Source organism: Bos indicus x Bos taurus, chromosome 23, assembly GCF_003369695.1.
Source record: "Bos indicus x Bos taurus breed Angus x Brahman F1 hybrid chromosome 23, Bos_hybrid_MaternalHap_v2.0, whole genome shotgun sequence".
Classification (NCBI taxonomy): Eukaryota; Metazoa; Chordata; class Mammalia; order Artiodactyla; family Bovidae; genus Bos; species Bos indicus x Bos taurus.
Genome location: NC_040098.1, coordinates 10,271,904 through 10,286,070, shown reverse-complemented (window position 1 = coordinate 10,286,070; position 14,167 = coordinate 10,271,904). Strand labels below are relative to the sequence as shown.

Below are 14,167 nucleotides of genomic sequence, written 5' to 3'. Positions count from 1 at the left end.
ATTTGCTGGCATATTGAGTGCAGCACTTTCACAGCATCATCTTTCAGGATTTGAAATAGCTCAACTGGAATTTCATCATCTCCACTAGCTTTGTTCATAGTGATGCTTCCTAAGGCCCACTTGACTTCACATTCCAGGATGTCTGGCTCTAGGTGAGTGATCACACCATTGTGATTATCTGGGTTGTGAAGATCATTTTTGTACAGTTCTTCTGTGTATTCTTGCCATCTCTTCTTAATATCTTCTGCTTCAGTTAGGTCCATACCATTTCTGTCCTTTATTGTGCGCTTCAGTTAGGTCCATACCATTTCTGTCCTTTATTGTGCCCATCTTTGCATGAAAAGTTCCCTTGGTATCTCTAATTTTCTTGAAGAGATCTCTAGTCTTTCCCATTCTACTGTTTTCCTCTATTTCTTTGCATTAATCGCTGAGGCAAGCTTTCTTATCTCTCCTTGCTATTCTTTGGAAGTCTGCATTCAAATGGGTATATCTTTCCTTTCCTCCTTTGCTTTTCACTTCCCTTCTTTTCATAGCTATTTGTAAGGCCTCCTCAGACAGCCATTTTGCATTTTTGCATTTCTTTTTCTTAGGGATGGTCTTGATTCCTGTCTCCTGTACAATGTCACGAACCTCTGTCCATAGTTCATCAGGCAATCTGTCTATCAGATCTAGTCCCTTAAATCTATTTCTCACTTCCACTGTATAATCACAAGGGATTTGATTTAGGTCATACCTGAATGGTCTAGTGGTTTTCTCCACTTTCTTCAATTTAAGTCTGAATTTGGCAGTAAGGAGTTCATGATCTGAGCCACAGTCAGCCCCTGGTCTTGGTTTTGCTGACTGTATAGAGCTTCTCCATCTTTGGCTGCAAAGAATATAATCAGTCTGATTTCGGTGTTGACCATCTGGTGATGTCCATGTATAGAGTCTTCTCTTGTGTTGTTGGTAGAAGGTGTTTGCTATGACCAGTGCATTCTCTTGGCAGAACTCTTATTAGCCTTTGCCCTGCTTCATTCTGTACTCCAAGGCCAAATTTGCCTGTTACTCCAGGTGTTTCTTGACTTCCAACTTTTGCATTCCAGTCCCCTATAATGAAAAGGACATATTTTTGGGGTGTTAGTTCTAGAAGGTCTTGTAGGTCTTCATAGAACTGTTCAACTTCAGCTTCCTCAGCATTACTGGTTGGGGCATAAACTTGGATTACTGTGATATTGAATGGTTTGCCTTGGAAACGAACAGAGATCATTCTGTCATTTTTGAGATTGCATCCAAGTACTGCATTTCAGACTCTTCTGTTGACTATGATGGCTACTCCATTTCTTCTGAGGGATTCCTGCCCACAGTAGTAGATACGATGGTCATCTGAGTTAAATTCACCCATTCCAGTCCATCTTAGTTCGCTGATTCCGAGAATGTCAATGTTCACTGTTGTCACCTCCTGTTTGACCACTTCCAGTTTGCCTTGATTCATAGACCTAGCATTCCAGGTTCCTGTGCAATATTGCTCTTTACGGCATTGAACCTTGTTTCTATCACCAGTCCCATTCACAACTGGGTATTGTTTTTGCTTTGGCTCCATCCCTTCATTCTTTCTGGAGTTAATGAGACTTATTAGTATTTCTTTTTGTCAAATCAAAGTGGAACTAAAGTATATTCAAATCATTTCAAATACAAGCTACATAGATTCTTCATAACCAGATTAAGGTAGAAAAAAACTGCAAGAAAAAAAGACCAAGTTATAGGTTATCAAAATACTGGTACACAGTCTTTCCCAAGCTGCTTCATAATGATCCTAAAATTACCAACAAGAAAAAATAATACAGGAATAAAGTTTATGACTCATTCAACTCCATGGCATAATTACTGTATGTTGTATTGTGATAATTCTCATAATTTTCCTCAGAAGGATCTCTGTTAAACCTGCAGTAACTACAGGTGCATTGAAATCTTCGAACTCTTGATCTAGTCTCAATGTCCTCCTCCTGCTGTAGTTCTCTTTGGGAGTCACACCGAGGAACTCCTTTGCCATAGCAAAGTCTGAGAGATTCAGTCAACCTTTGGATCCTGTATCTCTCCTCACTCAACAGTGTCCTCATGCCTCTCCTCTTATTGGGTTTTTTTCTCACCAGGAAACTTCCCAATCAGCTGAGGTGGATCTTCTGGTAGATATGCCAGTTTGGTACTAGGATTGAGAGTCAAGTTACTGAGGTTCTTTGTTAACATTTCAGAGTTAAGAGGCAACTGGCATTGCTTAGGAAGCTTCATCCATCAACATTTTAAGATACTCCAGGGTCCAGGTTGGGTTATCCTCAGATGAATCCATTGGGAGTCTAGTCACAGTTTGAAGATCCTCCTAGGTCTTTGGGTTCCAGAGGAAGGCGATGCTTTGGGCTCAGACTGCTACCAAGTAACCTAAAAGAATTTGAAGATCCTCCTAGGTCTTTGGGTTCCAGAGGAAGGCGATGCTTTGGGCTCAGACTGCTACCAAGTAACCTAAAAGAACTATCAGTTCAGTTCAGTTGCTCAGTCGTCTCCGACTCTTTGCAACCCCATGGACCGCAGCATGCCTGGCATCCCTGTCCATCACCAACTCCCAGAGTTTACTCAAACTCATGTCCATTGAGTCGGTGATGCCATCCAACCATCTCATCCTCTGTCGTCCCCTTCTCCTCCTGCCCTCAATCTTTCCCAGCATCAGGGTCTTTTCAAAAGAGTCAGCTCTTCGCATCACGTAGCCAAAGTATTGGAGTTTCAGCTTCAACATCAGTCCTTCCAATGAACACCCAAGACTGATCTCCTTTAGGATGAACTGGTTGGATCTCCTTGCAGTCCAAGGGACTCTCAAGAGTCTTCTCCAACACCACAGTTCAAAAGCATCAATTCTTCGGTGCTCAGCTTTCTTTATAGTCCAACTCTCATATCCATACATGACTACTGGAAAAACCATAGCCTTGACTAGACAGACCTTTGTTGGCAAAGTAATGTCTCTGCTTTTTAATATGCTGTCTAGGTTGGTCATAACTTTTCTTCCAAGGAGTAAGCGTCTTAATTTCATGGCTGCAGTCACCATCTGCAGTGATTTTGGAGCCCAAAAAAATAAAGTCAGCCACTGTTTCCACTGTTTCTCCATCTATTTGCCATGAAGTGATGGGATCAGATGCCATGATCTTTGTTTTCTGAATGTTGAGCTTAAGCCAGCTTTTTCACTCTCCTCTTTCACTTTCATCAAGAGGCTCTTTATTTCTTCTTCACTTTCTGCCATAAGGGTGGTGTCATCTGCATATCTGAGGTTATTGATATTTCTCCCGGCAATCTTGATTCCAGCTTGTGCTTCCTTCAGCCCAGAGTTTCTCATGATGTACTCTACATATAAGTTAAATAAGCTGGGTGACAGTATACAGCCTTGACGTACTCCTTTTCCTATTTGGAACCAGTCCGTTGTTCCATGTCCAGTTCTAACTGTTGCTTCCTGACCTGCATACAGATTTCTCAAGAGGCAGGTCAGGTGGTCTGGTATTCCCATCTCTTGAAGAATTTTCCACAGTTTATTGTGATCTACACATTCAAAGGCTTTGGCAGAGTCACTAAAGCAGAAATAGATGTTTTCTGGAACTCTTGTGCTTTCTCGATGATCCAGCGGATGTTGGCAATTTGATCTCTGGTTCCTCTTTCTAAAACCAGCTTGAACATCTGGAAGTTCACGGTTCACATATTCTTGAAGCCTGGCTTGGAGAATTTTGAGCATTACTTTGCTAGTGTGTGAGATGAGTGCAATTGTCTGATAGCTTGAGCATTCTTTGGCATTGCCTTTCTTAGGGATTGGAATGACAACTGACCTTTTCCAGAAGAACTATAGAGCTGAGAAAGAGGAATAAAAATCCAGGCTGACACGCTGTGGTGAGAGAAGAATTCACCGGTAAAATTCTTTTATCGTTACATGCTTTCAGTATCATTTTATTAAAATATTGAAGCGCAGATTCATATCCATATGGAAAATACCTACCATTTGTAGAATCAGCAAAGCCAGTCTTCATTTCAAATCAGACTTACTTTCTGTTAGGGAAAGATCTGACTTTATTCTTCAGTTTAAATAATTAACTAATACTCATTTTAAAGAATATTATAAAATCACTGGGAAATAAATTATTAATTGTAGCTTATAAAATAGGTTATTAAAAGTCAGTCATGATTAAAATTATATAGATCTAATATTACTATAAAAACTGTAAAACCAAGATGGTACTTTTTCTCATTGTATAATTTGTAATAATGCTGTAAAATGTATAGCTAAATCTATTAGTTAATTTATTAAATTAAAAGTAGGATAGAAGGTGTGTTATTTAGTTCCTTGGCAAATACAGGTATCTACTTGTGTTGAACTCTCATGTTTGGCTTTTGGGAACAATTAAAGAATCATGTAACGGAAGAAAGAAAGAACTCCAATAATTTTGTTATACTTCATGATCAAACTTAAGTATTTAATAAAAAAAGCATTTTAGTAGGAAATCATTTGAGCAGCTAACAATTTCATTTTTTTGTTAGCTGGTGGTAGAAAATAGGAAACATTTTCTAAGATGAAACAAGAGTACTGATTATAATGGGAATATTTTGTTATGAAGGGAAAAAACAACTCCTTCCTTCTACTCCCCAGGTTTTTACACTCTGGGCCATGCGTCAAGATTCAGTGTAGGTGAGGGAAACACCTTTCTTTTGTAAAGTAAGACAAGGACTATGGTGAAAGAGGAGGTGGAATGGAGATAACACGAATATATATATATACTGGCTGGATCTCAAACAGATTAGTTTTAGGGAAGATCTCTTACAGAAGTTGAGAAACTGGAGTGTTTTTGCTTAAAACTCTCCTCAGATTGATTTCCTTGTCCAGGTATCCCTTGGAAAGTCTTCACATACTTTAGGAAGATTTCCTTGGAAAGTCTTCATGTGCTTCACTTTAAAGATTGCTTGATATAGACAGACCCATACTCCACTGGTCCTGACTATACATTATTCTAGGACATAATTGCAAGTGTCCTAGCGAGGAGGAGTAGGCTTGGTGTGTTTGGAATAGAAGAGGGTTAGGAAAGAAGTCAGAGAAGATGACCCCAAGTTGGTGAAGTCATTCACTATGATCCTGGATATGGTCCTCAGCTTTGCAGTTCTAAAAATGTGATTTTGTCAGTTCACACAAAGGTGTGAATCAAACTTACAGGAAGTTAATGTATGAAGTAGAATGCCATTGAATTAATTTATACTCATAATTACCAAGTAGACTGGATTCTCTCGCCTGGTGGCAGATCCATGTGGAAAGGTCAGTTGTAATCAGTCTTACATGAAGAATGCAGATCTTGAGCATGGCTATTATTATCAAGCTATGATAGCCTAATAATGATGAGCTCAGTAACTGCAATAGAATGCACCGATGTGCTTTATAGATGTGTTTTTTTTTAGATGCGTAGTTTTTGATCAGGTTGATTTTTCCTTATTCCTCTTAAATGGCTATATCACAGAACTGTTAAATCCAATAAACTTTCATGTCATGGAATTATATAATTGCAACAATCATCTCTGAGCCTAGAAATTGAGACTGTTCATTTTTAAGAGATTAGAGATTACTTTCGGAGAAGGTGATGGCACCCCACTCCAGTACTCTTGCCTGGAAAATCCCATGGACGGAGGAGCCTGGTAGGCTGTAGTCCATGGGGTCACTCAGTCGGACAGGACTGAGCGACTTCACTTTCACTTTTCACCTTCATGCATTGGAGAAGGAAATGGCAACCCACTCCAGTGTTCTTGCCTGGAGAATCCCAGGAACAGGGGAGCCTGGTGGGCTGCCGTCTATGGGGTCACAGAGTCGGACACGACTGAATCGATTTAGCAGCAACAGAGATTACTTTCCCATGACCTATGTACTAATCATTGACCCTGAATGATCTGTACTTCAGAATATTGTTTGTAACCAAGAGTGTACTGCATAAAAAGAAAACCCTGGTGACTCTGTGTTGGTGCTTTGCTAGAAATGGGACATCTAAACTAGGAAGGTGAACCATGGTTAGATTTTTGTTGTTGTTTTTAATGTGGATCATTTTTAAAGTCTTTATTGAATTTGTTACAGTATTGCTTTGTTTTACATTTTGGGTTTTTGGCCCTTAGCTCCCTAACCAGGGATGGAACCTGCACCACCTGCATTGAGAGGTGAAGCCGTAAGCACTAGATAGCTAGGGAAGTCTTATGGTTAGATTTTGGGCCCTGTACTATGATGAGCAATGATACTCCAAATTTCTTGCACTCAGGATAATTCTCGATATTGCTTTTTAAAATAGACAAGCCTTTTCAGATTCTAAAATCATTATGAATAAGAAGGATAAATGAAAAATTGGGGTAAGTCCTGTCTGAAAGCCAGAAGACACATTTTTTTCTTCAAAGCTTTTTTCAGTTCTAGGGTAAACTGTTGAGACAGGAAAAGATGTCAGGCTGAGGCGTTTCATTTAGTATTTTAATAATAATTATAAAAAGGACAATACAAAATCCAAACATTTCTTTTTACAAGTTCAGATACATTTTTTTTCCCCAAGTGCAAAATACTCTATGAACTGCATCATTTATTGTTGTGTAGGAGATGCTTACTATATCGGCAGCAGTGGAAGGTAGATATAAATACAAATATTTTGAGATTTCTTCTGCATTATGCATTAAAAAAAAAGCCTCCCACATGGTAATGATTATTTTTTGAAACTTAAGTTCAGCTCACACAGAAGAATGTTTTTGGTTTGTCTAAACAGTTATAATTTGTGTTGTCTAGCTAAGCTGATAACAGAACTGGGGGTTATAGTCCCTGTTATCACACATTTTTGTAGAGGGTTCCTAGTCCAAATAATGGCCCAAGGACAGAGTATGCTACCTCTGAGACAAGTAAAATTTAAGGATATCCTTGTGTTGTTTGCTTCCACTTTTCTTTTACAATGCTTAAGAAAGAAGCCAAGCAGGTTAACATTATTTTCTGCTTATGGTCAGTTATACTTTGTCTCTTTTTCTCTAGTTTGAGCCTGTTATATTGAGGTTAAGCAGCAAATACAGAAGTTTCAGCACTCTTATGTTTTCTGACATTTTGAGATACGGCCCCGTAACCTCCAGTCACCTCAAACATGCGTATGGAGAGAACTTCTTAGATATGAAAACTTTCATTAGGGCTAAAGACCAGGGCTATACTACTGAACTTTCAACAATGAATTTGAACCTCCAGCACCTCACACTAATCCAGTCCTGAGGGAGTCAGAGCAGTCACAGCTTGATGTCAGCCTCTGGGAATTTGCAGGCCTGGGAGGGCAGTTCAAGTCCAGGCTCTGGTCAGTTTTCTCCTGACTTTGTTCCTCTAGGTTTTGGGAATGGGCCTGGCCCAAGAATACAAAAAGATGGAGGAAGAGAAGTAAAGAGATTGCCATGTTGCTGAAGTCATAAGTGCCTTTCAGATATGCATCACTTGGTGCTTGGAGCCCTTGCAGGAATGGCTTCCCATTCTGAGACTCAAATCAGGACAGGTTTTGTACTAAGATAAATGAGGCCTCAGTTATGTAGGGTCAATACTGTGACCCTACAAATACCTCTTGGCTTGTTCATGAAGGGTTCCCATTTACACCATCTTCCTACTTCCCTACACTGATTAAAAAAAACCTCTTTTTCTGACCTGTAAAGGCCTAGAGAGTCTTTGAATGTGGACCCCTCAGTCTACTAACTCTTAGTTTAATGCCCCTGGGCCTACAGAAGCAACTTTGCCTGGATTCTTAACTCCCAACTTGGACAACCTAAATTAAAAATCAAATTTGGTGGACATTAGTAGGTCTTCATCTGGTCTCCAGGATCTGTCTTGACATTATTTAAGAATCTTGGTGGTCTGTACTTTCCATACTGTGGAAATCATTTGTAAGCCACAGAAACCATGGAATAAATGGTTAGAGGAAGTGTGTTTCTGTGTATGGGGTGACAGGAAAGGAAAGAAGAGCAAGAAGCCAGGCCCTGAAGGCATGCATTGGGAAGCACTCTGGCTTTGAGAGAGATGCAAAATGGTAGGGAGAGAGGAATCAGAAAGTTATCCTAGCTTCTAGTGGAGAATGAGGATGGTCAGAGTTGGTTAAAGCAATTTTCATGGCATTTCCTGCAAAGTGTGTATCCTTCTACTAAATGACCATTTACCTGCTTGGAAGCAACCACTTTGTATCTCTATAGCAGAGCCTTCTTTGGCCCAGAGAGACAAAGGCAGCCAGATCCTCCACCCCCAGGCCATGGTGTTGGCTAATGGATGTCAGTGGATCTAGCTATGACATTGGTTACCTACTGCCTAAGGTTGGTGAATGGTACTGACTTGGGGCGGGAGTCGGGGTGGGGCAAAGGGGAGCGCTTGCCGGTTCCTTTATTCACTGTTGAGCCTCTTTGAGGAACAATAGCTTGAGATAGTCATTAGAAGTGAGCCATAGGAGTCAACTGTTAGCTTTTGATTGAATAGGGGTACAGCTTTGGGGGAACTAGAAGGAGCAAATGGAAAATAATTTTACAGGCAGCACTGACTGAAGGTGGAGTGTGTGAAGGATCTGGACTTGGACATGGACGTGATTCTTCTTCCTTTTGAAAAGCAGTAGTTGAGGAAGCTAGGCTTGAAGTCAGCTCCAAGAGGAATTGGCAAACAGGGGTAGGCAGAATGGCCAAGGTCAGGCAAACAACTCCATGCCTGGATAACTGTCCTATTCTTGGCTCCCACAGCCTCGTCTCTGGCCTCAGGGCCCTGAGTCAGCCTGTCCCCAGGGGGTTTGTCCTGGTCCTCTTCCTCGTGCACATCAGGGGAAAACTGGATGAGAGCAGGGAAAAGATGGAGGCTTTCCCTACTCGGGGTGGAGGATTGCTAACCAGTTCCATCGGCCTCTACAGTCTTGAGGTCCATGCTGAATCCATGGAGGCATAGGGATGGTGGGGTTGGTTTAGCAAACACAGGTCCCTCTCCTTACTGCTCCACCAAGTCCCCATAGTTACTGTCCTACACATCAGGTCTCTGCTGGTGGAGCAGAGACAGATCAGATGCTCCAGCACTCAAGGCTCATGAGATTCAAAACCTTTTTTCTTCCACTCCAAACATACACTCTTCTCTCTTGGGCAGCTATAAATAGGGTTGTTCTAATTGAAGAGAAAGAAACAAAAACAAAAAACAAGACCAGAAAACAAAAACCCCTCCCTCTAGTCAACATAGAAAGACTCAAAATGATTGCACTTATTAGATGTGGACAAGGTGGGCAGAAGGCTCGCCAAGTGCACACATTCCTCTTGCTGCCTATGGCCTGGGGCCAGAGGTAGGTGGCTCTGGGCTGGCTACAGAGCGGGGTCCTCTTTGGTGGAGCCCACAAGCCATCCAGGACTGCAAGGGAAAGACAACTCTGGGGGCAAGGCCCAGACTGGCTTTTGGTCAGCAGTCATGTTTCTTTAAGGGCAACACTCAGCATGGGGAGTGGGGCTCCCCCAGGGAGCACTCAGGTGGGAGTAAGGGAATGGCTGGGCCAGGGAAGACAAGTAAGAAAAGGGATTAGTGTTTGAGGCTGGCTTCCAATTGGTCTGTAGTCTAGTCCTTTAAAGGACACATTTTCTTTTTGTTTTCTTTTTTGGGCGATGCTTGAAAACTTGGTTTCTGTCCTGCAGAGAGAGTCTTTGTCTGGGGAGCAACAGCCGCATATTCAACATGGTAATTCCTGCTGCTCTTCTTCATTTCAGTTGGTGTCCACTAGCCAGTAGTGTGGGTCTTTTGTAAGCCCTCAGGGATTGGACCCCAGGCAGACATGGGCCAAGAAGGAGAGGAGCTGCACATAGACAGGGAGGTTGGCTATGTGGGCGGTCCAGGGCTCAAACCAGGCGTCCCAGAGGATGAGTGCTGACATTAAGCCTCCAAGTCAAAGGCTTCTTCGGCAGAACCCTGGGCTGTTAGAATATCCCTGGGGGGGCACAGTCAGGGGACATTTTGGCTCCTGATTCGCTAGGCACAACCTCTAACAGCAGAAGCCCCTCCTCCCCTTCCCCCAGTAGACCCACTTCCTCTGTGGGCCTCGAGCACCCTTCCAAGATGACAGGGCCGAGGATATGGGCTGGTGAACTGGGCAGTGTGGCTAGGGAGGGGAGCGGGATACCATCCCTCCACCCCTCGGGAGAACAGAGCCAGCACTGGATGGCTTTTCCAGGAGCATGTAGGAAGTGAGAAAGGACAGAGAAACAGCGAGGCCAAAGGAGACAAGGAAAGGAAGCTAGAGGAACAGAAAGGGAGAGCGCTTAGTCTATATGGAGATTTTTTTTCCTCTCCAAAAAGAGAGATCAGAAGGAGTCCCTCATCTGAGGGAGGGGGCTGCTGGCTCTGAAGGCTAAAGAGTCTGGGGGCTTCAAAACCTGGGTCTTGGGCCTAGGGGCACTATTTGTAGGGCCTTAGGAAGCTGGAAACTTTGGAGCGGAGCAGCTTGATGAAGGATTTTGGCAGCATCTCCTTGTGCTTTTCTGTGTACTTGAAGTAGTTCTGGGGGTGGGCCAACACCTCGAAGAAGGCCTTAATGAGCTTCTTGTCCTGCAGAGGATGGCAAGTGGCAATATCAGCATCAATGTCAGTGGTGGGAAAGAGGACCACTGGCCTCCACCCAGCAGCAGTCCCTCTTGATGCCTAATAGGCACATCCAAAAGTGAACTATGGATCCCCTCCCACCATCTGTTGCTCCTTAGAATTCTACAACTCAAGTCAGTGGCAGCTCCATCTTTCCATTGCTTAGTCTCAGTCTTTGGAGCCATCCTTGACTCCTCTCTCTCACTCACAACCACAGCAAAACCTGTTGATTCTACCTTTAAAATATATATCCGGGGTCCGACCACTTCTCACTATCTCCACAGCTACCACCCTGTCCAAGACCATCATTTCATTTGGCAATGGCCTCCTACCTGGTTGCCATACTGCCACCTACTTTTGTCCTTCTATAGACTGTTCTCCCTCCCTATCCCCAGGAGCAGCAGAATGACTTTTGTTTTTTAATTAGATCATGTCCTTTTTCTATTCTAAAAACTTCTCTGGGTTCTTTATGACTCAGCAAAGCTGAATCCCTGGCATGCCCCATCGATGGGATGTGATCTGTGCCCCGTTGTCTTTCCCGTATCCCCCCTTGATTCTTCCTTGCTTTGCTGAGCCACACTGGCCTCAAGGTTCTTGAACATGCTGTATGACTCCCATGCTCCTGAGTTTGGAATGATCCTCTCTTGATCTTCTAATAGGTAGCCTTTTACCTCATTCAGGTCTCTTCTCAGAGGCCTTTCCTGACCACCTGTCTGAAACAGCAGTATGATGTGTGGAGAGCCTACTGGGTGCCAAGCACTGTGCATTAGGACTCAGCTCTTCCGGCTTTTGGGCTAGTGTTCTTCACATTGCATCAGGAGATTTTTTAAAACAGGAGGTGGAGCTTCCAGCCTCTCATCTCCACTTTAATCAAAATGGTACCTCAACTTTATGCATTGGAGTTCACAGCACATTTGAAATAAGGATTCAGATGCTCTGAAGTTTTTTGAGAAGCATTGCTGCGATATTCTTTGCAGTCAACCAGTTCTAGGAGATTTTTGTCATTGTGTCTCATTTTAATAATAAAAAATTATTTTATTTATCATAAAATAACATTTTTTGCATTGATAGTTTATGAAGGATAATACTGTGACTAGGACTATAGTTTCTTCAGTAAGACATTCTCAAACTGGGATCCATGGACCTGAGTATCCAGACCACCCTTCAATGTTGGAAACATTTCTTTTCCTTTAAAAGAGGTCTCTACTGAATTAACCCTGAGAAACGCTGTACAGGAGCACTGTTTTTCTCTGGGAACTGAGGAGGGAGCTCCCTGCCAGGGAAATCCCAAAAGCATCTTTCTAAACCTTATTTTCCATATATTTCTTGGTGGAAGAGGCAGAGGACATTTCATCTCATCTTCCTGTTCTCTTCCCCCAGAGTGTAAGATAGTATGGCTGACGCTGCAGTCAGATGGGTCTGGGCTCAAATTCCAGCTTTACCCCTGGGGCGCGGTCTATAATTCTCTGTGCCTGAGCTTTCTCATCGGTAAAGATGAAAGGCTTTTTGTTAGGAATGATGAAAGTACCTACTCCATAGGCCTGTTGTGTATATCAAAGAGAATATTCAAGTAAGCACTTAGCATATTGCCTGCCCATTGTTACATGCTCATTAAACACTGGCTGTCATTATTGTTAATATTCACTTGCCTTTAAAATTTCCTGGTGGTTTTCAGATGCATAGAGCCGGCCATCTCGAACAATGTCTTCTACCAGCTGCTCGTAGTCCTCTGCAAAGTCCATGAAGGGGAGGAGCCCATGCGTGAGAACTCTTGCTCCTCCCTTTGAGATTCCGGAACCTCCCCTTCCTCACCCACCTCCCTGGCTCTTCCTGCCTTTGCTCACCATCGTAGGTAACATAGGGGATCTGGAAGCCACGGGCACTGTTGGCTTCACTTGTCTTGAAGTTGATCCAGAGCTTCCTGGAGCGGGCTGTGAAGGCGATGGGGCGCTCGTAGGTCTGGCAGGTCTCATAGGTGGTAATGGAGGATGGGGAGGCTGGGAAGGTAAGCAGCAGGTCAGGAGAGAGCCAGGCAAGCTCCCCAAGTCCTCCTAGAGCGAGGACTCAGGCTGACAGAGGCCCTCCCTCATATGCGTAGCTCCCCCAGCCCCCTCCTTACACCCATACACATAGCCTTTCTCACGGCCCTCGGCATGTTCTTTGACACCCAGGCACTCACACAGTGTGAAAAGTTTAACATTTAAATGAATGGAGCTGTAAAAATTCTAGAATAGGAAAGTAACACATGTAACACTATTGAAATTCTACTTCCAAAGCTGGCTTTCTTAACTCTGCCCTCCATTGGACATGTAGCATTCATTGCTATTTTCCTTTGCTTCCAAGGCCTTACTCATCATGGCCCCAATTCTTCCACCACCAATTTTCTCTCTCTCTCTCCCCCCTTCCCTGGCCCAGCTCTTCAGCCACCCACAGTTCTTTCTCATGACGAGGACGTCCCCACACTCATCCTCAGATGGCAGGAAGATCTCGGGTACCACGATAAGAATCTTGCGCTTGGGTGGGGGGTTGATGTTCCACACGCACTCCACACCAGCTGGGTAGTTGCCTGGGTAGTTGGGGGACTCGATATAGCCAGTGAACTCACCCAGCTCCCCACCACACTGGCGATCTGTAGCCAAGCCCAGTGGACAAAGCAAGAAAGAAAAGGGAAGTCAGTGGGTAAACAGGTTGGGGAAATTGAAGAGTTCTGAAGTGGAATTCAGACACATGGAGTTCGTCATCTCCTCCAAGTTCTGGGTTCCCCTTTCCTTCCTGCCCTTTTAATACCTTCTTGCCTCACTTTACCTGTCCGTACCTCCCTCCTACCTGTCTCCTTCCCCTGCAGGGAGAGGGCACTTCAGGGCCCAGCCCAACAACAGGCCTTGAGTGTAGGTGGGCTGGGAAGAGAGGGAGGGTGGGACTTGCCTGCCTAGCCAACCCCCAGCCCTGCTCCCTGTGGTTCACTACCTTGCCCACCTCCCACCTCTTCCCATGCCCACTGCTCCCAGGCCTCTCCGCCCCATTTTCCATAGCCTGGCCTGCCACATACTCTTGCACTGGGTCACACTGGTAGAGCCATCAAAGTCAGTGCTTGTGTTTCCTGGACAGCGGGTGCAGAAGTTCTGACGGAAGTCAGGCTGATAGGAGCCCATGGCACAGCGGATACAGCGGTGGATGCTGGTGTTGTAGTAGTGCCCAGGGGAGCACTGGACTGCAGGCAGCGGGGAGGAGCAGGGGTTAAGATGGCAGGCCAGAAGGAATTCTGGGGCAGGGACACGTTCATCATAGAGAGTAAACAAAAGACACCAGAGTTCCTTCTGGAGTCCCAGCCTTCCCTAGTCACTCCAGAATTTAGGCCCAGGAGGACACAAACTAGCCAGCGCGGTTGGTCAGTGTCAGCCTGTTCTCTCGGGCACTGAGCACCTGCAGAGAAACTCGTTTGCAGCTTTGAGGAGAGGTGGCGCCACTCCCAAAGCAGAGGGCTAAGTGGAGCTGTTACTCTTTCCCCAGTTCCTAGGCTTAGGACTGCTGGAGGGCCAGGATGCGTCCTGT

At 44.1% G+C, this 14,167-nt stretch overlaps 1 protein-coding gene across 6 annotated transcripts in view; it reads right to left on the bottom strand.

The window, feature by feature from the left end:
- Nucleotides 1–8,386: 8,386 nt before the first annotated feature.
- The window catches only part of SCUBE3 (signal peptide, CUB domain and EGF like domain containing 3), a 34,883-nt gene continuing 29,102 nt past the window's right edge, over nt 8,387–14,167 (bottom strand). For 3 of the 6 annotated variants that reach the window (XM_027524412.1, XM_027524416.1, XM_027524413.1), the window contains 5 exons: nt 13,665–13,877; nt 13,047–13,244; nt 12,460–12,612; nt 12,265–12,344; nt 8,387–10,582 (listed from right to left, as the gene is read on the bottom strand). In XM_027524412.1, the coding sequence (XP_027380213.1) occupies nt 10,433–10,582; nt 12,265–12,344; nt 12,460–12,612; nt 13,047–13,244; nt 13,665–13,877 (794 nt within the window). In that variant the 3' untranslated portion in view covers nt 8,387–10,432. The remainder of the gene's footprint in view (nt 10,583–12,264; nt 12,345–12,459; nt 12,613–13,046; nt 13,245–13,664; nt 13,878–14,167) is intronic. The other 3 variants (XM_027524414.1, XM_027524417.1, XM_027524415.1) reach the window with 1 other exon arrangement.